This window comes from Caretta caretta, chromosome 2 (genome assembly GCF_965140235.1).
Source record: "Caretta caretta isolate rCarCar2 chromosome 2, rCarCar1.hap1, whole genome shotgun sequence".
NCBI classification, from domain to species: Eukaryota; Metazoa; Chordata; order Testudines; family Cheloniidae; genus Caretta; species Caretta caretta.
Genome location: NC_134207.1, coordinates 123,054,545 through 123,078,885, shown reverse-complemented (window position 1 = coordinate 123,078,885; position 24,341 = coordinate 123,054,545). Strand labels below are relative to the sequence as shown.

The 24,341-nt window shown below is 42.7% G+C and overlaps 1 protein-coding gene across 3 annotated transcripts in view; it reads left to right on the top strand.

Annotated features, from left to right (window-relative positions):
* Positions 1 to 345: 345 nt before the first annotated feature.
* Positions 346 to 24,341, top strand: part of ZCCHC2 (zinc finger CCHC-type containing 2) — a 73,447-nt gene continuing 49,451 nt past the window's right edge. For 2 of the 3 annotated variants that reach the window (XM_048839712.2, XM_048839713.2), the window contains exons 1-3: positions 346 to 1,438; positions 14,525 to 14,633; positions 22,851 to 22,927. In XM_048839712.2, the coding sequence (XP_048695669.1) occupies positions 608 to 1,438; positions 14,525 to 14,633; positions 22,851 to 22,927 (1,017 nt within the window). In that variant the 5' untranslated portion in view covers positions 346 to 607. The remainder of the gene's footprint in view (positions 1,439 to 14,524; positions 14,634 to 22,850; positions 22,928 to 24,341) is intronic. The other variant, XM_048839708.2, reaches the window with a different exon arrangement.

The following is a 24,341-nucleotide window of genomic DNA, read 5'->3' as shown; positions in this document are numbered from 1 at the left end:
AGGCACACAGCTGAGGCTCCTCTCCCCAGGCAGCCTGGGGTTATTGCATGCCAAGAACAGGCTTCCTGGCTACGGCTGGGGTTTCATGCTCTGTTCTGTAACACACCCCAGCGCGCAGCAGGGACAGGGCTGGAGCAGCCGTGTGACCCGCCCGCCCCACCAGCGGGCTGCAGCGAGACCCTTCCCCGCCCTCTTTCAACCTAAACACGGGGCCTGTTTAGGACCCAGCGGAAGCCGGGCGCGGGAGGTCGTAGAAAGGAACGGACTGACGTAAGCGGCAGGGCCACCAAGCTGCCCGCTGATAGGCTAATACGGGGCGTTCCGAGCTTCTCCCCGCCCCTCCAGCCTCCAGGCCGCGTTCAGTCCGCGCCGGCGAGTGGCGGAGAAAAGAGCGTCCGGGCCTCGCGCCGCGCACGCACTGAGGCGGGGGCGCGCTGGGAACCGACACGATCCGCCCCGGAGCCGCCGGCGGCGGCGGAACCCTCCCCCCTCCCGCGCCGCGCGGCCAGGGCAGCAGCATGCGCGGCTCCCCCGGGCGCGCCAGCCGCTGAGCCCCGCCCGCCGCCGCCGGGGCCTCTCGGATGCTCGAGGCCCCTCCGGGCTGAGGATGCTGAAGATGAAGCTGCCGCTGAAACAGACGAGCCACCGGGCGGAGGAGGCGGCGGGGATGGGGCTGAAGGAGCCGGGTAACCGGGACTGTCACCTCCAGCTGCAGCAGGTGCCCCGGCCGCCTCCCCGAGGCGGGGCGTCGGCGGGGTGCGGGCGGGAGCGCCCCAACCAGCTGCCTGGCTTGGGCCCGGGCCCTGGGCCGCCGCCGGCTCCTGCCGCGGGCGTGGCGGCCGCCCGCACGGACAAGGAGACGGTGTACGAGTGGTTCGGCCTAGTGCTGGGCTCGGCGCAGCGGCTGGAGTTCATGGTGGGGCTGCTGGACTTGTGCAACCCGCTGGAGCTGCGCTTCCTGGGCTCCTGCCTGGAGGACCTGGCCCGGAAGGACTACCACTGCCTGCGCGACGCCGAGGCCAAGGCCAACGGGCTCAGCGACCCCGGGCAGCTCGGAGACTTCCGAGACCCGGCCGTGCGCTCCAAGCTCATCGTCTACCTGGCGCTGCTGGGCTCCGAGAACCGAGAGGCCGCCGGCCGCCTCCACTGCCTGCTGCCCCAGGTGGGCTCTGTCCTGAAGAGCTGCGGGGCTCGGGTGCGGGAGGAGGATGGGCCCGAGGAAGACATGGAAGGGCCTGGAGAAAACGGCCAGGCCCTCCCTGTTGAGAGCCTGGGCTTCGGGGCGCAGGAGGAGCTACTGTTGCTGTTCACTATGGCTTCTCTGCACCCCGCCTTTTCCTTCCACCAGCGGGTCACCCTGAGGGAGCATCTGGAGCGGCTGCGGAGGGCCCTCTGTGGGGACCAGGAGGAGGATGCTGCCTTCGGCCCTGCAGCTCAGGTACCAAAACTCCCACCCCAGTTTCCAGGCAGCGTCCTATCCCCCCTTCCCATGTGCTGTCTTGGGCTCTTCTCTCCCTTTTGCCATCATCCCAGATAGTGAAGTTGCTTCTTCTCCCATCCTAACCCCCATGCTGCTATGTGGGAGGCCCTCACTCCTCCATCTTCTGGCTGCTGCTGTAGGAATTTCCCCTTGTGACATAATAATGCCCGAAGGTGGTTCTGGGAGGAAAGGGGATTCTCCCTGGTAGTTGTGTTCAGTGCTGACTGCAGCCTATACTAACAGGGTGCAAAACAGCACAGGTGCAGTCCAGTGGGCTCTTTATACACCCTGGAGTATAAGTCACCACTATAAATTATACTTATGATCCACTTAAACTGTGGCTAATAACATCTAAACCTTTGGCCCCCTTTTGAAAAGGTTACTGCTAGAAGAGATTGCAGATAGGCTCTAGTGATATGTCCAGTATGTTGTAGAAACTGATTGTCCAAATGCCAGTGTGAATGTTGGCAAGAGATGTGGCTTTTTAGTGGGACAGTGGGTTCTGTGTCGGACTCGGACACTTGAATTTACAGGGATCGGGGTATAAAGCCATGTCTATGTTGGAGACTATGCAGGTATAGCTATGCTGGGACAACACCGTAGTGTAGATGCATCTTATGCCCATGGAAGGAGTTTTTCTGTCAGTGTAGGAACACCATCTTCCCAAAGAAAATTGTGTACATTGACAGAAGTAGTTTTGCCATGACATAGCTGCATCTACCCTAGGGGTTATGTTAGCATAGCTATGTCAATTGGGGTTGTGGTTTTTTCACACTCCTGACTGAGTTAATTATGTCAACCTAAATTATAGACCAAGCCTAAGACTGGCCTGCAAACAGCAACATTCTGTAAGTTACATTATGAGTGGATAGTGGTCGTTTTACTATGTGAGCAAATGAAAATGTCAAAACTAGAATTTGTGTTGAAAGTGGACAGCTTAATGTCCTAGATGGGACACTTGTTGCTGCATTGATGGTTATGCATGGTAATAAAGACTTTCACTTAATGGCACAAGTCCTCTTTCCATAAGAATCAGCTGTCAAACTCAGAATTTCACTAGGTAGCCTTAATTTATGCTCTGTGTTCTTGAATGCTTTTTAAAACTTTTGTAACAATTTCCCCTTATTGATTTGACAGTACCATCTTCTTATGGGTCTACAGCTTTTAGTCTCCAGATGGCTCCTTGCTTAAGAGGAACAAAGGGTGTGGGTAGTTTATCTTTGCAACATGTTCCATGTATAGAAATGATCTTATGTTAGGTTTTTCTCTGTAGGAGTAACGAAATATTAGTGTTTCATGACTACCTACAACACCATCGATATGCAGCCACCTGTGGGATGGGATAAGAAGGCAGCAGTCAGGCAAAAAACTCTTTCATGGCATGCTGAATAAAAGAATAAGCAGGACACCAAGGCCAACTCTTATGCAGTGTGTCTTAGGATATTGAAGGACCAGATGGGCATCAATTTTTAAGATTTCATACATCTTAAGTAAACACTCAACTGTGGCTTTAAATTATTCAGTTGGCAGGTCAGCAGCGGAGAGTGGATGTTCTGATGCTGACATCTTAATAATGAATTCACGTGAGCCGTAAAATAAAGTAGGGAAGATGAGATTTGTCTTATTTTGGCCAATTCATTTGCATCAAGTCTAGCTATAACAAAGACTTGCCAGGATTCACTATGTGGGGGGAGAGGGTTATGGTAAGTTAGCTGACAACTCTTTCTGTTGGGTGTGAAATGCTGGTAAGTAGACATACTTTTCCCAATAGAAATTAGAAGATAGTAAACAGTTATGACTAGGTGAAGTGCCACAGATAGCACTAGAGGCTTAACCAGAGCATTGTTAGGATTCTTATTGACAATGGCCCAGGTCCACAACAGTGCCTAGGCACCTAAACTGTGGACTAGGGTGCCCAAGTTCCAGTATCGGCTCCACATCTACAAAACTCCTGGCAAACCATGTAGGTGCTTGTGTTTCTGCCACTGGGCATGCATGCTGTTCCCGCCCTCTGAATGTCCAGGTGCCTGTCTCCCAGCCTGTGCCCCAGAGTGATTCACAAACCTGGCGAAGATAGGGGTGTTTGCTGGCCTGAGCAGTTTGTGGGACTTGATCCAGTAGGCATGCTTGAGGCTGCCTAGCAGATTGGATCTCATGCAAAATGTGGCCACCGGAGAAGGTGATATTGGTGATGCCCACCTTTATAACTCTTAGTTCAGTGGTTAGACACTCAGCTGAGATGTGGGAGACCCAGATTCAATTTCTCCCTCTGTTGTAGGGGGTGAGAGTATTTGAACAGGGATCTCCTGTGTCTGAGTGCTCTAACCACTGAGCTTTGGGATAGTTGTGGGGCTCCCTCAGTCTTCCTTCTGTTTATCCACTGTGGAACTGCTTCAAGAATGAGATTGATTGGAGCATAGGGACTTGGCCCTGGGTCTCCCATCTCTGAGGTGGATGTCCTAATCACAGGTGTAGTCACTTGACTCGTGTGCTCTGTTTAATATTCAAGTTTTTATCCATATTAGATCCTTTGAGCCAGAGAGAGGGAGAATTCATTGTATAGGGACCTGGGTACTTAACTTGGCTTTGTGGATCGCTGTGTTCACATGATTTTCTTGGGCCTTAGATGCTGTGATGCTCAGCATTGTAATGTTCAAGTCCTGTTGTGGAGTGTACCCATAGAAGCTATTCTGTATAATAGTGTAGCTTAAAAGCTGTAGTTAAAAAGCCCCCACTTTGTTTGCGTAGTCTATTCACATAAACCGTGCTATGTAGAATGCACTGATAGCCAAATCCGCTTGGCTCACCCTACAGGTCACTTTCTTTAGCCTACACAGAATTGAAGTTCTGCATCACCTTTCCCCCCAGTTTTTATTATAATCATATACCACAGAGCACTTCCTGGGATTGCCTGGCTGGGAAAAGTGGGTGGATGGTCCTTGCCTAAAAATGCTGTCGGTTCCCAATCAAATAGCTTGCAGTTAAACCAGGGAAGGCAGTGTGGTTGGAGACATGGGTCTGCCATTGATTTGCTGTGTGGCCTTGAGCGAGTAACTTGACCTGTAGGTCCCAATTTACAAATGGGAGGTAAATACCCTTCCTATCTCACAAGGGAGTCATAGGTTTGTCTGGTTTCAGAGTAGCAGCTGTGTTAGTCTGTATTGGCAAAAAGAAAAGGAGGACTTGTGGCACCCTTATTTGAGCATAAGCTTTTGTGAGCTGCAGCTCACTTCACCTCTTCTAGTAGGTGAGGTGCTAATTAGTGAAAATGTAAGGGAACATGTGCATGCTTGGTTTTATAAGCTCCTGGGGGTAGTGTTTCCAGTAGCTTGTGCAGGGAGTTTCTAGAGTGTTAGTTCCTGCCAGTTAGTTCCACTGCTGCAGTCATTCAGCTTGTCAGTTACAACGTGGGAGCCCCAGTGGCAGGTGTTTTACCTCTGATCCTTTATCCCAGTGGTGGAAAGCTACAACCATGACCCGTCCAAAACTACTTTTCCCTAGGACTACCGGGGTAGACGTCTCTGGGGGGCGGGAAGGCCTAGTAGTACCAGAGTGGAGAAGTGTGGACGCTTCAGTTGCCACACAGTGGGAGGACCTGCCAAGGGACAGGATCGCTGCTGTCTGAGGAGGCGTGCTGGGAGGAGCCCGATCTTCACCACCCGGCTGCCCTACAGAGGCCCTGCCTCTGGGGGAGGGGAAGGACCTTTTAGATGCGGGGAGGGAGGTGACATGGGGGAAGTGCTTCCTTCTCCTGTGTGTGGAGGGGACACCCTTTTGCCCCCGTGTTTCTGTGGAGGAGACTCGCACTGCCCTGTCGCCTTGGTGGGGGGGCAGAGAGAGCAAATCGGTCATTGTGCCTTCCCGCCCCGATTCAAAATGGCGGCTGCGGAACCGACCCTCCCTGTCACGTGACTTCGGGCGTGCCCTGGGGGCGGAGTCTCCATTCATTACATAACGAATGTGACGGGTCTGGTTAATTCTGACGGGGCCCGGCGTCTCGCGCGCTTGCAGTTTGCGCGCTGCTGGGATGTGGGAGGGAGCGGTGAAAACCCTGCAGCAGAGGGCGCCGGCCGTTGGGATTGGGGCACGCGACCAGCCAATAGGAGGGCGCAGTGTCCGCGCGTGCAGGTCGGTTTTTCGGAGTGAGGAGAGCGACGATAAATCGCGAGGCGGGGACAAGATGTAAGGGGAGTTCGCGAGCGTAAAGACGATAACCTGCCCCGCCCCCTCCAAGGACTGCGTCAGAGACTGGAGCCGGGGGGGCGAGGGGCGGGCAGAGATTTTCCTCAGCAGCCCTCAGCTCTGCGCTCCTTTGTCGCCGGCCTCTCCCCTGAGTCCCGCGTGTCACCGTCGCGCCCCGCTGGCGTAGAGGGACACAGCCCTGCAGCAGGGCCCGCGTCTAAAGCGCTGATCCCGCCCGATCCAGCTGCCGGGCTGTGTACAGCAAGTGCAACGGGGTCTGTTCCCTTTGTCTCCCAAGCGCCTTGTCCCGCCCGCCCTGAGTTATCTCCCTCGGCCATCTCCGTGTGTGCAGAGCCCTGTCAGGATAGCAGGCTGCAGCCTCTCCTAACCTGGCTCATGCTCACTGGTATCTAAGCATAGAAATACAGACAGGGACAACCCACGGACAGCCCCCAAGGACTAGAATAGAAAACCTCCACTGTTCAAAAAAGAATCAAATTTTGCTGTCCTAATAGATAACAGGTTTTGAAATGAAACCTTGTATTTAGGGTTGGCAGAATTAAATTTTTATCTTTCTGTCATTTTGAGGGGTAATATCAACACTTGAAAGCATTTTTTGATTATCATTTTATATTTTCACAATTGCAGGAAATTATGGGTGATCAGACAATTATGTAATCACTGTAGACATTCAAACAGTTAAAGTTTTGTTACTATAAACACATTGTCAGCATCACATGTCAAAATCTAAAAGTATATATCCTTGTCAAACATCAGTATTACTGAGGATCTTGCTTTGAGAAGTACCTTTAACATGCAGTACAATGAAAGTACTTTGCTCATTCTGTTCTTTTCTGTGAAGGTTCTTTTACTTTATACCTCACTTTTTACATTTGCCAATGAAGAAAGCAAGGGATAACTTTGCACTGCAAAATTAGCCCATAGAAATCACTGCCATAGATAAAACTGAGGTGAGTAGCTGAGCAGAGTTTTAAAAAATTGGTATATTTAGAAAATATATTCATCATTATCCCTGTAAGCCTGTCTTCTTCTTCTTAGAAGCCAAAAATAAAATTATTAAAACCTCCTATATGTTAATCTTGTAATAAAATCAGTTTTACTGGCAAACAATAGGACAAATGGTAGTGAGAACTTATCACATATATGTACTGTGCCAACCAGCTTTTAAGAACAAGATGGATAGATCAGTTCTCACGTTTCTTGACTACCATTTACAGCTTGAGATGAGACTAGCTCATCAACTTTCTTTCTTACGCTTGACATTTCAGGTTTTGAATAAATTAGTATAAGAAGTGAAGGCACTTCAGTCAAAAACACTTCTAATAAAAAAAATTTCTAGTGCTTTTTGTCAGTGATCTCAAAGTGCTTCAGTCTTCAGTGTATTTATTCTCACAACAGCTTTGTGAGACAGGGAAGTGTTTATCCCCATTTTACAGCTGAGAAAATGAGGCACAGAGGCTAAGTAACTTGTTCAAAGTCCCACACACAGTTGCTGCAGGAGCAGGTAATTGGACTTGGGGCGATCTTGGTTCTAGACTAGTGCCCTAACCACTGAATAGTCGTTTCCCTTATAATGCAATAAAACAAAGCATTTACAGACTCCTGATTACTCTAGAAAAACATCTTGAAAATATTACCACTATTGGTCATGGTAGAAAACTTCAAGGTAGCACTACAGTGGGTTTACACCTATTGATTGACTTCATTTATTTGTTTGTTTGCACCAGTAAACAAGTAGTCTGGAAAAGCTGCCCTCTTGTTCTGAAATGAGTTATGGATTGGCAGCTGCCTGTCATAACAGTATATTTTTTCTATAATTGGTCATTTAGCCTGGTACTTTGATGATGCGGGCATACAATTTTACTTAATCTAACTCCTTTAGTTTCTCTTCCCATCTCTCTTTTTTTTTAAAGAAAAAATTAAACCTGCAGAACATTGACAAAAGAATTTGTATGCAAGTTTCATTAAAAGGCAGAGTGGTTCGCTAAATATAAATGCATGTAATGTCGGCTAACCTGTAACACTGCAAGCATAAACATACAATATGTTTACAGTAGTAATTTCATAGTTAAGATTATAATCGGATTTTATTAAATTCAACTTTGATCCCTTTTTCTCCCAACTCCTCAGAAAACCTGTTTAACTCTCTTGCATTTTGGTCTACTTCCAACTGAAACCTTACAAAGTTGAGGTTTTCATTTTGTTGGCATATTGTATTTTAAAAACGGTCTGAAAACTTGTTCTTGTTGACAGCAGCCTCTTATAAAGGTAGTAGGCATGGGGGTTATTTTTTGAATTGCATTCGTATTACACTGCAATGCATTTGTCGTCTGAGGATTCAAGCTTAATATTGTCAGCCTTATGGCATTTGAATTCCACAGGCCTAGTCTGTGGACTTGAAAGTCTGGAAATGAACCAGTCAAGCTGAATTTGCTTTGATTTTGATTCTTTGCAGTTCGTGCCTGTAGCTATAGCAGGGATAGTCAATTATTTTTTTTGTAAAGATCCAAATTTCTTTGTCAAGGTATAGTCAACATCCAGACTCTAGAGCAAAAGGGGGGAAAAAAGGGAGAGAAAAAAAGTAAATACAAAGATTTCAAGGTCCTTTCCAAAAGCATCTGGTGGCTGGGATTTGGCCTGTGGTCTGCCTATTGACAACCTTGAGCAATAGTTTTATGAAGAGGTAGGTACGGTGTGTCTCCATGAGCAAAGAGATACAGGGCAGCTAGTCCTTTAATCATTCTCTTTCGTGATGTGCTGCTTTGGAGATCCAGAGAGTTGGAGCAGTTGAAACTGCTTCTCCCTGGATTCACAGGGTATTGAGGCTGTTGAACAAACTTGAGGATAAATAAACACACAGGCTGGATTTATGGTTGAAGCATGGGAGAGGGACTTGAGACATCTGAGTTCAGGCCAGGCTCTGCGACAGACTGACATGGGGCATTTAATCTCTGCCATGGTTCCCTATCTGCAAAAGGGAAATAATACTTCCTTTTTCTTGCCTGTTTAGACTATAAGCTCTTTGGGACAAGGACTGTATTTTATGTGTACAGCATTTAATACAACGGGTTGGTTGTGTTTTCAAGGTGCTGTAATTCACATAGTCAAAAATGAATGTTTTATTCAGCTACTAAAAATTACCTGATACACATTCATTTAAGAAGCTGCAAATAATGGCTGTTTGAATGTTTTATTGCAATAAAAAAAGCTTGTCAAAAATTCAGTTAGTGTTGTGTGGAATCTCAACTCTGAATGTGTATTAATGCTCATCATCTATCCAAAAACATCTTCATCTATTTTTACAATATAGACCACAAACTCCATACTTTACATACCATTTTACAAAAACATCTGTTGCTATCGCTATCATACATCAAATTGAGTAACAAAACGTAGGGTTTATTTAATGGAACTTTCAACTAATCTTTGCTGTGAATTGGCCATTAAAATTAATCAAATTAATTTTAGCAAATATTGACCTATTCCTCTTCAGACAATGTTTTTTCAGGACCTAAAATGACCATTTCAGCACCTTGACGTGATCTGAAATAATTCTAACTAGCATATATGGTAAGCAGGGTTTAGTCTAGGTTCCCAAATATTTAATGAGGATTGATTAATGACAGTACTAGAGCTAAGATTGTTTAGTTAAATAGAAGTTCTTGAAAATCCTGGTACTCTGAGAGGTGCTATGATTAGCTGGCTTAAGGAACCACTTTCAGAAAATTCCTGTAAGCCAATTTGTAAACAAATAAATGAATGGCTTCTATTTACAGATTATTTTGCTTAACAAGTTACAGCAAAACACAACACCGTTTCCGTGGCTAATCTTCAGTGATTTATAAGAAAGCAAGATACTGGTGCTTAATTCCCTTAGAATCTAAGGGAGTTTTTGTTTTGAGCAAGTAAAAAAATAAACAAGCCAGTTGCCACTACACTGCACGTACAGTTGATGTGTACTGCCAGATGCATCTACGTAGGTACTTATCACTTGTATATCTTTCTGAAACTGGTTTAAATTGGAAGAATAGAAAGGTCAGTTTGTATTGACACTCTCTTTTTTTACATGGTTTTTGTGTAGTCTACTGACTTTACATTTCAGGCAAACTAGTTTTTTTTGTTTTTGTTTTTTTCCTGGTATAGCTTCTTACATACTGGAGTGCAAAACACCATGGCTCCTTCACCATGACCCTGACTCATGTGCCTCTGGAAAAGAGCACCATTTCTGGATAATAGTCCTCAGGCTCTAAGAAGGCGCTAACGGTGTCTCTAGAGGGTAGGTTAGTACTAAACTGAATGTGGTACCCATGGGGAAACTGTACATCTTAGTAAATCGCTTTAACTATAGTAGTTTTGAGGGTATGGTGATTTTAAAAAAAACAAGTAGACAGTAAAGAAGGTGAGTAGTCTGGCATGAGTTGGTCTGTTTCAACAAGGGGTAAAAAATGGAATACAAAGAGGCTGGGTAAATGACTAGTGTAGATAGACTAATGAGAACAATATAACCTTTCCCCTCCACAAAACTTTTATTACTTCCAAAACACTAGTAAGCTAATACGATACTTGTGTTTTAAAAAAGTTCTTGTAGACAGTGTGGGGCTCTGCTGATGGACAGCAGAAAAGGTTTCACAGAGCAGTATTAGACTGGCTATATCTCAGACCCTTGCAGCTATGGAGTTCCCATAATTAAACCATTGTCGGATATACTAAGGCCTTGTCTACACTACTGCAGTATGTCGACCTTAGTTATGCTATTCAAGCTACGTGAATAATGTAGCTGGAATCAACATAGCTTAGGTCGACTTACTGCGGTGTCTGCATAGCACTGCATCGACAAGAGATGCTCTCCCGTTGACTCTCCTTAATCTTCTTGATCCAGTGGAGTACTGGAATCGACCAGAGAGCACACTTTGCGGTCGATTTAGCGTGTCTTTGCTATACCTGCTAAATCGATCCCTGCTGCATCGATCACAGCAGCGTTGATTCCCGGTAAGTGTAGACATGGCCTCAGTTTCCTTCGTACTGGCTCAGACAGAGACCAGGTGTTTTCAATGAGGGCATAGTTGGACAGTACCTCTACCCTGACATGAGTATCTCCTCTCCCTTCGGGGTCTGGTTTTCCTACAGTGTGCCCCTAGTCGTATACAGGGTCTTAAGTCCTTTATGCTATCTGCTTATTCTTTACAAGCTCAGGTCTCTGGTAAGAGCTGTGGTGGTGACCACCTATGAGTTCAATATCTCCTGTTACCTTTCCCCAATCCTTAAATCCCATGCTCTCTCCTATGCTGAGGTGAATTGAGAAATTGTTTTTTAAACAAGCTTCTAGCTCCACATTTCTTTTCTATTAAAGAGATGTTAAAGCATTAAAAAATCAAAACAATACAAGCTAATTCTTCAAATAGCTGTACTTTAAGAGGAAGAGAGCTAACTGTCAGATTAAGGTCTTAAGTATGCCTCAGGATAGACTGTATTAAGGGAATATGTTGTAGTATATTTTGTCACAAATTGTAGAATGTGAATATCTTGGGTCTGACATGTAAGCAGAAAGCCAGTTCCTGCTCTGTTGGGTTTTTTAGGTCAATTTTAGAAAATGCTATTAGAAAGCTGGGACTTTCTGCATTTAAAATGAATGGTGCTATAGCTTTTTTTCACTCAAGCTCATGGTTTTAAAGTAACAGACTATTTTATTATAGGAAACAACAAATTAGGCAGCTCTTCCAAAACGTTAATATAGAGTCATTCTGCTGCATGCAGTCGAGCTAACTTTTGTATCTACTTTTTGTATCTGGCAAAGCATTTGGCTATAGCTTAAACAGGACCTAGTTAGTAATTTTCTGGCAGCTGCATTGATCTTTTGAAAGTTGGGTCCAGGTCTTTAGTTGGATGACAGCAAGAAGGCATTTTCACTTCTGCCAAAATGCATGCTAAAAATTGTCAGTTCAAATAGCTTGCTCAACTTCATCCATAGTTCTGGCCCTACCAATTTCACAGCTGTGAAGGACTGTGAAATAAGCTCTTCCCTATGAAATCTGATTTCCTCATTGCTGCTGGGAGCGTTCCAGTGAGGGGGCTCCTAGCTGTAAGTCTGGGACGGGGAGGGAGAGGACTTGTCCTTCCTCTGCACAGCTGCTCTAGCTTTCAGGGGGAGATCAGACCCACCTTGGAGTGCCTGCCTCCCGTCTGCTGCAGGAAGCTCCAGCCTCGGAGATTCCTGCAGCTGGAGGAGACTTGTGGAGGTGAGTCAGATATTCCCCCTGCTCCTGGGAGAGCCCCAGCCAGGGAGCTCTTAGCTGTGAGTCCCTGCTGTGGTGGGGAGGGACAGGACATGGCAGCAGGGGGGTTGGGGTGGGAGAAGATCAGACCAACTTCCAGGTACCTTTTGGGTTGGGACCCCCATGGTTACAACACTGAAATTTCAGATATAAAGGGCTCAAAATGTGAAATTGACTAATTTAAAAACCCTCTGGCTGTGAAATTGATCAAAATGACTGTGAATTTGGTAGGGCCCTATCCATAGTATAACTTGCTTTTGTGGGCTTCCGTAAAGTGAACAAAAACATCATAGTTTAGTATCTGGAAACTAACAGTTCTTTGATCTGATAGAATAGTGTGAGACCAGGAATTCAAATTCTAGCACATTACCTCTTTCTGCTTTTAGTTGAAGTAGCTTGACCTCCATCAAAAGTTAGATCTGGTGTTATGTATGGCTGTCCGTTGTATCCAATAATGTCATGGCATATTTGGCAAACCACCTCCATTTTACTGGAGTAGGGAAGAGGTCTGTTTCAAAATGCCTCTATCTATCCAAAATATTTTTTTCTAATTGTAGAAAAATTGCAAATAGTAAAGCTGTTAAAATGCCAATTAGTTCAAATACTCCTATTGTGTTCACAATTTATAATAAACCTCTGCAGGCTGAAATTATGGGTGTTTATCAGAGGAGTGGGGTAAGGATTGCAGCTGAATGGTTAAGCATCTGTGCAAAGCATTTTAATGTTCAGAAGACAGTTTTTTTCCTATTAATAGGGATGTCATAAGTTTTAAAACAGAGGTTCCTCAGAGCCTAATGAAGCTCACCCAAAACAGTCCAAATGCAACAATGATGCATTGGTTTAAATAAACACTGAGTTTCTGTGCCTCTTAGATTCTGTGCAAGACAGGATCAGGGATGCCTTTTGTGGCTTTAACCCACCTTTGTGCTGTTCTGATTCTGGACTGCTTAACAGCCCTTGACATTACTGACAGCCATGGGGGGCCTATCTAAGTTACAACAGCTTGTCCCTGTCTGTAGCACTGCATGGAACCTTGCTTTTGCTGTATCCCTGACATGCCTCCTGTTACAATGTGTGAATGGGTCCTTACCAGACCACTTTGTGTCTTGGGCAAATCCTCTTCTGGATGAATCTAGCGTTTTTAATACTCCTTTATACCACTGTGGTCTTTTCTGCATGCATAAAGAGGCCATGGCAGGGGGTGAACATCTTGCTCTTAGTTTTATATGCATTATGTATACAAACATTTGTAGTGGGAGATTTCATTGTCTGCCTCTGACCAAAAGTGAAGGCTGAAGGAAGCATTTCATACAATTCTGCACACCTATTTTCCCTGGTCTGTAGTACATTGAAATCTCAATATTTGAACTTGACTCTTTTGCTCTCTGCTTATCTGAAGTGGTGGTAACACGCCTTAGGAGGTCTTTATTTTGACAACTGTAAATCAGCATTTCAAAGGTACTTACAGCTGATCGATCTCTTCTGACTTTCCTGTGTGAATGGCAATTGGAGTGCAACTCTGAATATTAATCAGTTCGGCATGTTGGGCTTCAACACAATGCGTCTTTGGTTCCCTTAAAATGTATTCTGGAGTTGAATTCCCAGGTACCTCAATTCCAATATCTCAAAATATAAGAGAGCTATCTCAGGATTTTGTAAAAAGCTTACCCTGATAGTGGTCAACATATTTCTTTTACCAGGAGCACAACAATGTTAGTACAGTTAAGAACACTTTATATAAAAAAAAAAAAATATTCATGTGAGAATGACCCTTCCAGAGCTTTTCTGAAGTATTTCTATTCCAGTAAGCTTCTTTTATCCAAGAACAAATTGAAAAGACAAAACGTGTATATATTGACTTCTGATGTGCATTACAACAGATGCTCAAACTTGAGTGAAATGGCCAATCTCACTCACTGCCCAGTCTTTCCAGATGCCATACTTGACATTTGATAGTCCCTTTGTTCAGTTAACTTGCCTTAGTTACTGTGTTACTGGAGGCATACAGGTGTTTTATCTCCTAGTTTTAGGATGACTTGGGCAACTAAGCTGTGTACATATTTTAGTAGCAAAATCATAGCAAAGTAGTACGTGAGGGGTTTAATGTATATGAGAGCATGTTCAGAATTAAGTGAACAAATTACTTAAGTATGCTGCTATGGTTAATGCTAATCTATCACTTACAGTAATTATTACATTTTCCAAGCTTTTCTAAGAAAGGCTAGTGATCTTGAGTGCCCAAGTTGAGACATCTTAAAGGAATCAGACTTTCAGAGGCTAGGTGGACAGCACTTTATTTAAATAAAAGTCCTTTTGAAAATGTGTTGTGTTAAGCACCTGGAAAATTGTGGTACGCTGTCACTAGTCACTTCTTAAAATCTTAGTCTTTGTCAATAGCGTGTACTGTGCACCTGTAGGAAAAAATAAATTGCTTGCTTATTTGGTTGTGTTTTTCTGTTAACAGCAGACTCTCAGATTGACAAAATTTGGCCTGCATAATTTCAGGTGGTGGGGGGGTTTTGAGAATATATTGAAGGAACTTCCCCTCTATTTTTCTCCCCCCATATAGAATGACTTTTCCCATAATGACTGCATGCCAAGTAATGAGAATAGTTTGGATCACACCACACCACCTCATGATGGACTTTCGATGGCCTCTCATAGACCTCAGCGGGAAGGTATGTAAATAAAATTCTGTTTAGAAGTTTTTTATATTCTTTGCATGTTAAATTTAACCTGGTGTTATGGGACTCCTATGTCTTACTCTTCACTCAAATGAGGAATTGACTGGTCCCTAAGTGCAGCTGCTTCTGGATCACCTTCACAGCACTCTCCCATCTGGTATGAGCAGAATGACAGGATTGTATAATTGTAGTTAGTTTCCTACTGCTTATATCAGAATGGATAGAGATTAATTGCAGGTGGGTCAAGAAAGAGGCTTACCCCTGAAGCAGAGATGGTTTATTGGGAGGAGGAATATAAACTTAACAGGAACTGACTTTATCCACAGTATTGGTTGCTATAGTGATGCAAAACATTTGTGAATTAAACTGTCGATATTGTAAAGTTGTGACTGTAGTGTTGCTTGCTTGATTCACTCTTCTTACCTAAGACTCATAGACTTTAAGGTCAGAAGGGACCATCACTATCATCTAGTACGGGGTGGCCAAACTGTGGTTCATGCCTCACCCCTCCGGCCCCCCCTGCCATTCTCCACCTACCAGACTGGGGTGGAGCTCGGGGCTTCTGCCCTGTGGTGGAGTGGTGGGTCTAGGGGCTTTTGCCCAGTGGGGTGTGCGGGTCACCTGCAGGGAGGAACCTACTAGGGCTTCAGCCCCACTCTTTTTCTGAAGCTATGAGCACTGGCAGGCACCTCGCATAGGGCTGAAGCCCCAAGCCCCAATACCCTGCTGCTAGGCAGAAGCCCTGAATAGGTGACCCCAGCTCTCGAACTTCTAAAGATTATTGCATGCAGCTCAGAGGATCAGTAAGTTTGGCCACGCCTGATCTAGTCTTGCCTCCTACATGTTGCAGGCCATGTAACCTCACCCACCCACTCCTGTAGTCGACCCATAATCTCTGGCTGAGTTACCAAAGTCCTCAAATAATGATTTAAAGACTTAAAATTAGAGAATCCACCAGTTATGCTAGTTTAAACCTACGAGTGATCCATGCCCCATGCTGCAGAGGAAGGTGAAAAGCCCCAGGGTTTCTACCAATCTGACATGGGAAAAATTCTTTCCCGACCCCAAATATGGCAGTCAATCAGACGCTGAGCCTGTGGGCAGGACTCATCAGAGAGACACCTAGGAAATAATTCTCTGTAGTAACTCAGACCCTTATCGTCTAGTGTCCCATCGCTGGCTGTTGGGGATATCTGCTGCTATAAGTTGCAGATCAGATACATGTCATTGTAGATGGTCCCATCATACCGTCCCCTCTGTAAACTTATCAAGCTCAGTCTTGAAGCCACTTAAGTTTTTTTCCCACATTGCTCCCCTTGGAAGCCTGTTCCAGAACTTCACTCCTCTGATAAGAAACCTTCATCTAAACACACACTCTCTCTCTCTCTCTCTCTCTATTTATCCCTCTCTATTTCTAGAGAGCAGTCCTGTCTCCTTATAGTTTTTGTTTAGTTTGGCTAATAAGTCAAGCTCTTTGAGTCTTCTATCATAAGGTAGGTTTCCCATTCTTTCGATCATCCTTGTGGCCCTTTTCTGCATCTGTTCCAGTTTGAATTCATTTTTCCTTAAACATGGGAGGCCAGAACTGCACAGAGTATTCCAGATCAGGTCTCACTAGTGCTTTGTATAACTTACAAATGTAGATATTATTTTTTTGTTTGTGGTTACATAACTGCACTCAAACAAAACTCTAAAACTTTTTAGAGCCTATAAGTCCACTCAGTCTCCTACTTGTTCAGCTAAGACAAACAAATTTGTTTACATTTATGGGAGATGCTTCTTGTTTACAATGTCACCTGAAAGTGAGAACAGGCATTCGCATGGCACTTTTGTAGCCGCCATTGCAAGGTAAATAAGAAGTTTTACATTGTTTTATGTAGGAGTGAAGTTATGTTTACTTTGTATTCTGTTGTAATTTAAATATATCTGAAAATGTAGAAAACATCCAAAAATTTAAATAAAAAGGTATTCTGTTGTTTAACAGTGCGATTAAATCTGCTATTAATCATGACTATTTTTATCTCGTGATTAATGGCAATTTTTTAATAGTTTGACAGCCCTTTTACTTTCTCTTTTAAAATTTGTTTCAAGACCTTGCATATAACTAAGGTCAAACTAACAGCTCTGTAGTATTCCGGATCACTCCCCTCTCCCCGCCTTCTTAAAAATAGGAACTATATTAACAGTTCTCCAGTCATGGGGTATGACACCCTCCCCCTCCCCCATTGTTTACAGATTTATTAAAAACCCTTCCTATTGGTCTTGCAATTTCATGTGCCAATTCCTTTAATATTCTTGGATGGAGATTATCTGTGCGCCTTCTCTTCCCCCCTCCCCGCACCGTCCCAGTCCCACTAAGTTGTTTGAGTTGGACTTCCTCCTAAGATGTGGTAATTTCTACTTCCATATCCTTGTTCAGTAGCCACCCCGCCACTATCCCTAAGCTCTTCATTACCCTTATTAAAAACTGAGGCAAAGTATTTGGTTTTGATGTTGGGCCATTCCTAGATTTTTAATCTCTACCCCATCCTCGGTGCTTAGTGGTCCCACTTCTTCTTTGATTGTTTTCTTCTTATATATGGCTATAGAACCTTTTACTGTTTTTAATTTCCTTTTCAAGGTCCAACACTGCTTGGCCTTTAGTCCAGTCAACTTCACTAACTAATTCCTTTTAAGATTTCCTTTTTTAACTCAAGGACCCTAGTTGCTCATCATTTTTGTTTCTTTCCATTTGGTTTAAACTGAATCAGCTCATGGTCACTTGAACCAGTGTTGTTCCCTACAATCAGCTCTTCTGTGAGGTCTTCATTACTCACCAGTACCAATCTAAAATGGTATTTCCCCGTTGTTGGTTCAGAAACTATTTGAAAAAAATCTGTCAACTATCACATCCAGGAAAATCTGGGCCCTACTATTATTAGTAGCACTGGCCCTCCGATCTATATCTGGGAAGTTAATCTTCGATAATCACACAATTCTCAGTACTATTTATTTCATTAAAAATGTTAGAGGTCTCTATGTACAAATCGGATCCTAGGAGTCTGTTTCATACCCAAGTACTATCCTTGTGGAAGCTTTGGTAGCTTTCTTCCCCAAAGTGATTTTGACCCAAACAGACTGTCTTATCCATTCCATCATTTTCTAATTTCTTTACAGTCTACCTCATCATTAATATACAATGCTACTCCTTCACCTTTGCCTTTATAGCTATCTTTCCTGAACAGCACATACTCTTCAATACTTGTACTCTAGTCCTGACTACCATTCCACCCCATGTTTCTTATCCTTATGATACTTGGTGTCATTTCCTGCACCAGTAGTTCTAGTTCCTCTGTTTTGCACTCTAGGCTCCTTGTGTGGTGTACAAACATCATGCTTGTTTCTGTTTGACTTCGCCCAGATTCCTCACCCAGTTGGGTACGGTCATTCTACTGCCAGTATTGCTTCACTTCGCTGGCATTGGCACTAAGAGTCAGGTATCTTTCCTCTTAATGTCGATTCTCCTACCCATTGCTGTTTCTTTCTCCATTGCTGTATCCTCTCTGGTTTTCTCCTCCTGCTCAATGTTATAATCAGGTGTGGATCTTACATGAGGGTTTTTTGAATGTTTTTATCTTAACAAAATACTTAAATGAGAACGAGTCTTCTGCTTTTCTTTACTATGTACCAGTCTAGAAGTGCTTCACTTCAGTTTGGAGTTTTAAAAGTGTAGTAGTGAAATACTGAAGAAAATGAGTAATAGTTTGTCTAATTTTCAATGATTGTAGTCAAGTGCCACTCAGTTGCATTCCTCATTAATAACACCCTCTTTGCTTAGGGAGTATGTATATAGATACTTTGGGGGTAATTCTGTAACACAAACTAAACATTCTGTGCACAATATTTTAAAATTCTCCATATTTTATTTGTCAACACAATGTAATCACTCTGGTCTTAATTATTTTGGTAATTTATTTAAACTACAATACAATGGATGGAGAATGGGATTGTGAGGCATTGGAGGAAATATCCAAACCCCATTTGTCTAATAGTAACGTAGCTAGGTTTGACCCTTTATTTCTAGTTTCTTAGTCAACAAATGTATGCAGCCATATGCTCAGTATTATATCCTAGGCAACTGGAGAGCAAGTGAGGCCTGGGGAATCAAACTCACAATTTATATTGGCTACCGACCATTTCCAGAAAGGTTAGTAGTAGACAGTTCATAGAGCACATTTTGATAGGAAAATTTTTAGGTCCAAAAAATTAGACCCATTCTAATCACTGAAGCACCATAAGCATTTATATGGTCATACTGTCTTTTACAATAAGGCTCCTTTACACCTCTCTGGCAATGTAAAGGAGCCTTAAAACTTTTACACATGGTTTATGCTCCTGGGGGAACTCACTAAAAATGAGAACAATTCGCTAACAGTGGGACCAACTAAGTAGGCAGCCTGCTATGTTATACTCTGCCTGAGAGGAAAGAGCCTGCCTCACACCTACCTCCAAACACCCCAAAGCCCTGCCCCTCCATGCCAGGTGCGCTGCAATAGTGAGCCAGAAGCACAGAGTCTCTATTGTTCACTGAGTTGCATGCCTGCCCAGTCCCACCCCCAGCATTGATTGATGTCTCCCCACAAATGCCCAGCTCTCTCCCACTTCCCCACCCCCCACGTTGATTTACGTCTCCACCAGCTGCTCTGGGCTGCCAGGGAAGAGCAAGTGACTACTCTTGCGCTTCCCTTTTGCTTCCCCTCAGAAGTCATTTTTCTGTGGGGAAGCAAAGAAATCTGCAGATGACATGAATTCTGTGCCAATGTAGTGCATCTTCCAGGTGGAATTGCTGAATAGAGTTCAGGTAACTTGCAAAAAGTTACTTGGAAACTTGTGGCAATCCTATATCTTATCCAGTAAACCCCCGTTCTTCTCATATAGATGACTTCAAAATTCTGTATTCAAGCCAGCTGTAAAAAAAAAAAAAAAAAGTGTTCCTATATGTATAACTCAAAACAAGAGATTTAGCTTCCAGACTTGGTTCTGGTACATAATTTGGTTGTAGCTAAGTGCTAAAACAACGTTCAGAATGACGATAAGCTGTAGTATGCACGCATACATACTAAGTTGACATTCAGCATGAATATATATTGTGAACAGAATGAGTCAGAGCTATGTATGAGCCATTATTATCTTAGCCAGTGTTACTTAATTTAAACAGACGACCAATCCATCCACTCACTTAAGCTCTTAAAAACACTGACTCTGGAAGAAAAGTCTGTTTAAAAACATAAATAAAAAAGCAACATAGGAAATCACAAAACTAAGTCTTTATTTCAGAAACACTTAAAGGCTGCTGAGAGGTAACTACAATATCAATTAGAGCACTTACAAAATCTAGAGCATTGAAAACCAAGAAAATGAATAGTAAAGGAGATTGCATATCTTTGTCTACATAATAAATGCATAATATTTATTCCTCAAATATTATAAATATTTATAACACAAGTCTTAAATAGCCTAAAATAAGTTTCATTTTCAAGATTAATATGATCATAAATGTGCACACATATAGTTGGGATCAGCCTCAAATACTAGTCAGCATACTTTCCCTATTATGACATTTCACCATAAGTTTATGATTTAACTACATGTACATCATTATCAAATGCCTGTAAGTATGAACCAAGAATTTTTGTGTTTATACACAAATGTTAACTGGTATTTCCCATTTAACAATACCGCTTATGGAACCTCCCATGGCCCAGGCTCAAGGTGTTATGCAGTGCATGTTTCTTTATAATTAAAAACCAATGTATTTGTTAACATAGGCAGTTGAAGATTTTGGAAGGTTAACTGTTCAGTTATCCTTAAATTCTTGAGGTTAAAGTGACAGGTGTAGCAGTCTTAACTTCTGAAACAAAGGTTTTTGTTTAATTTTTGGGGTAACTTAAATGTCTATGTATTGGTGGGTAGGTCATTTTTTTCCTCTCATTACTTTGAAAACAAGTTACTCACAATTTAAAAAAAAAAAATCTGGGAAGTGACATTAAAAATTCTTAGCTATAAAGGATACTCTGTTTATGGTTTGGAAACTAAGTATTTCAGGAGTTGTGGGATTATAGGATTTCAGGTTTGTGTGGCTGCTTGTTTCAGTTTATTCAAGATTCAGTTACTAATTTAGCTGTTTCAGTCTAGAACTGGCATTTACAAATGGATGTCTAACCTACTGAAACTTTTAAATTTAAATGTAAGTATGAGCAGAAGCTGTACAAGTTGTGTAAGGTGGTGATATTGCAGATGATTTGGCAAGAATGAATAACTCTGTTCTAATCAAGATATGCAAGGAGGTTAATTAAGATTCCTTATCTCTGAATTACCTGACATTTTAACTATTTCAATCTTAATTTTTCAGTGATGAAAAAACAACCTTGCTAGTTTAAAAAAAAAAGGGGGCGGGGGTGAGCAGAATGATAAGGAGAGAATCTCCTGCAGACGATTGCTTTTGCATGATGTACAAAAGATCCATGTCTTTCCTTCTTCAAAAAGAAAAGGAGTACTTGTGGCACCTTAGAGACTAACCAATTTATTTGAGCATGAGCTTTCGTGAGCTCACGAAAGCTCATGCTCAAATAAATTGGTTAGTCTCTAAGGTGCCACAAGTACTCCTTTTCTTTTTGCGAATACAGACTAACACGGCTGTTCCTCTGTTTCCTTCTTCAGGGTCGCTGATACAAATGCTAATGTTGTGACCTTACTTAACAGATGAGGTCTGTCAAGATCAGCCCATGGTTGTAAGGAAGTGAATTCTTTATCTTGATACATTCTTGGAGCATGTCACACTACAGCCCTAAATCACTTATGTTATGTCAACTTACAGCCATGGCAGTAATTACTGCAGTGGCTGATGTCTCCACTATCCTCCCTTTTTTGTCAGTGGTGTGCATCCTCACTAGAAGCGCTTCCACCAACTGAAGAGGGGCAGTGTGGGAGCCTGAGAGCCAGAGCTCTCAGCTCTGCACAGCTTCATGCTGGGAACCCACTTGCTGCCTGAACTTCTCACCTCCCAGCATAGAGATGTGAAATTGACAAGACACTTACATCAGCTGTTGGGTAAGGCAGTGTCTACCGCCCTAACTACACTAGCATTAGCAATGTTGGTGTAGTAGGACACTTACATCGGTGGGATGAGGCTGTAGTGTGTATGCTGACATAATTAGGCTGATGTAAACTGCCTTACATCGACCTAATTGTAGCCTACACCAGGCCTTAGAGAAAACAAGATAAGAGGAGCCTTTCAATTTCATAACAACTTTCATATAGGATTTTTCTTACAAGTTGCATCCTGAAAAACACTAATTCAAGTTTTAAGTAATATTTGAAGATTACAACACCACATCTCCTTAACAAGTATCAGCAAGGGTTGCTCCCTTTTTTCCATGTATGGGAGACTATGTGCGGGGTTCAGAGGGTGTATAGAGCCTGTAGCCCACCTTCTCCAATGCAGTGCAGTGAAACTGCCCTGGCCTGTTACTGGATCTGTCTGAATGGTCTGGGTGCTGGGACTATTATCTCAGTCTCTTGAGCTCTTTTTCAGTAATTCGTTCTGCATATGAACAAGTTCAAAACCTGCAATCTGAATATAATACTTCTCTCTTGCTGTAGTCTCCCCATCCTTTCTTACCCCCCCTTTTTTTCTGATCACTGACTTCGTCATGCTGTCATACTTCTATCAGTATTCTACATTTTACCTCACTTGTCACTTTCAATTACAGACTCTGGCCTTTTGTGAAGTGGGCCCTATTTCTTAACTTCTGCAAAATGGGACTGCAGTGCACAGGAGTTGACTGTTTTCAGTTGGCTGCACTGAAACCTTTTGCTATAAACACATGTTTATTTTAAGGGTTTCTCTTCACTGACAGTAATTACTGGGTCTGTTATTGGCTGTGTAAGGCTTCATGCCCATATCTGTAATATTGTGTAGTACATCTGGACAGAAATACACACAATGGTGGCAGTCAGTACTAAGAATCTGGTTTTGAAGAGTGGTTTTCAGACCAGAGAAACTTATTTCCTTGAGCACAAGGGCCATGGGTTTCTACTCGTATTTCCCCAGAAAAAGAGTAACTGGCAGTGAGGGTGCATGATTCTCTAACATGGTGATGCTGTCATAACAGATGAATAAATTTTCAAACTAGACCTGTACCTAGTACAAATTGCTGTTCTTTCTTTCAGCTGTTCACATTGAGAAGATAACACTGAAAGGAGTATCAAGAAAAAGGGCTGACAAACATTTGGAGTACACCTTCAAAGTAAGCAAATAACAGCTAGCTTTTAAAAGTACATCTTTTTAATATGAAGTTAACACAGCTTAGGGATATAAAAAATGTTTTTAAATTACTAGTGTTAGTGAGATTTCTCTCCCCACTAGTTCTTTTAAACTGATATCTACCTATTCTAAGACACATGCTCTCTGCCTCATTCATAAAGGTATGGTGCAAATGCTTCCTGTACTTCCAGGCCTGAGGTGTGAAGACACAACATACTGAGCATCAGTTAGGCCTCTTCTAAACGTGTGTGTATGTCACTCCAGAGTAATATGCCTGAAAATCTTGGCCTTTTTGGGTCTAACCCAGACCTGGGGAGCTGCATGCTTGTGAAAATTCTAAAACAGTACTAAAATATATTTAATACTAAAACTGTTTAATTACTTAGTAAAAATACCAAATAGGTGTCCTGAGGTTTTTGTGTCTGCAGCTGTAGTACAGAAGTCAGAAAGGCAGTCAAGGCCACGTGGCCCTTTTATAACTATATTCTGAATGTTTGGTACTACAAAAGGATGGCCCTGACCAGCACTGCTTTCTGGAAGGTCTATCTGATGCATCCCACAAGCATGAGAATATCCAGAGACAATGATCTAATGGTTACCAGGGGTTGGGGGTTGATTACGTAAGTGAGTAGTGCTTTGCTACTAGTTCAGAAAAGCTTTCTATACTGAAGTGCATTAAGTTAGACCATTAGTGCTGTGTATCCATGAATTCTGCAAACTGGGCCTACTTTGACTAAATGAGGACAACTTACAGTTTGTTTGTTCCTAGTCAATGCTATGTAATGTGGCCAAGTACTTAAGGCACTGGATTGAGACTCGGAAGGCCTGGGTTTGATTGATTTCGCCATCTGTAAAATGTGATAATGATTATCTTTTGCACAGCATTTTGAGATCTGCTAATAAAGTGCTATATAAAAGCAAGGTAGTTTGGCATCTAACCTTATTGGCCACTGACAGGTAGACATGAAAATGTAACAGTATTCCCAGGCAAAAACTTTTAAGTTTTAAGTTTGGAGCTAAAGTTAAAAAAAACTCACTTGTGGTTTTCTGTCCCCCGAAAACACAATGTTGTAGAGCAGTGGTCTCCAAACTTTTTTGATTGTGCACACCTATCAGTAAATTTTTTGAGCACACACCCCCAATATATGTATATTTATTTATGTATAAATTATATACATATACTACTGTACTAATATATTCTGTAAATTATAAAACATACACACAAAATAGAAATTAAAAAACCATGAGAGAAGAAATATTTTAATTTTTTTATTTATTAATGGTACAAAAAACCTCAATTTAGTGTGAGCAATGTGATTGAATATGCTTTATTATTTTTGAAAATCTTGGTTTAACACTTTGTGATACAGTGGGCACTCAGGGTAGGGTACAGGGTC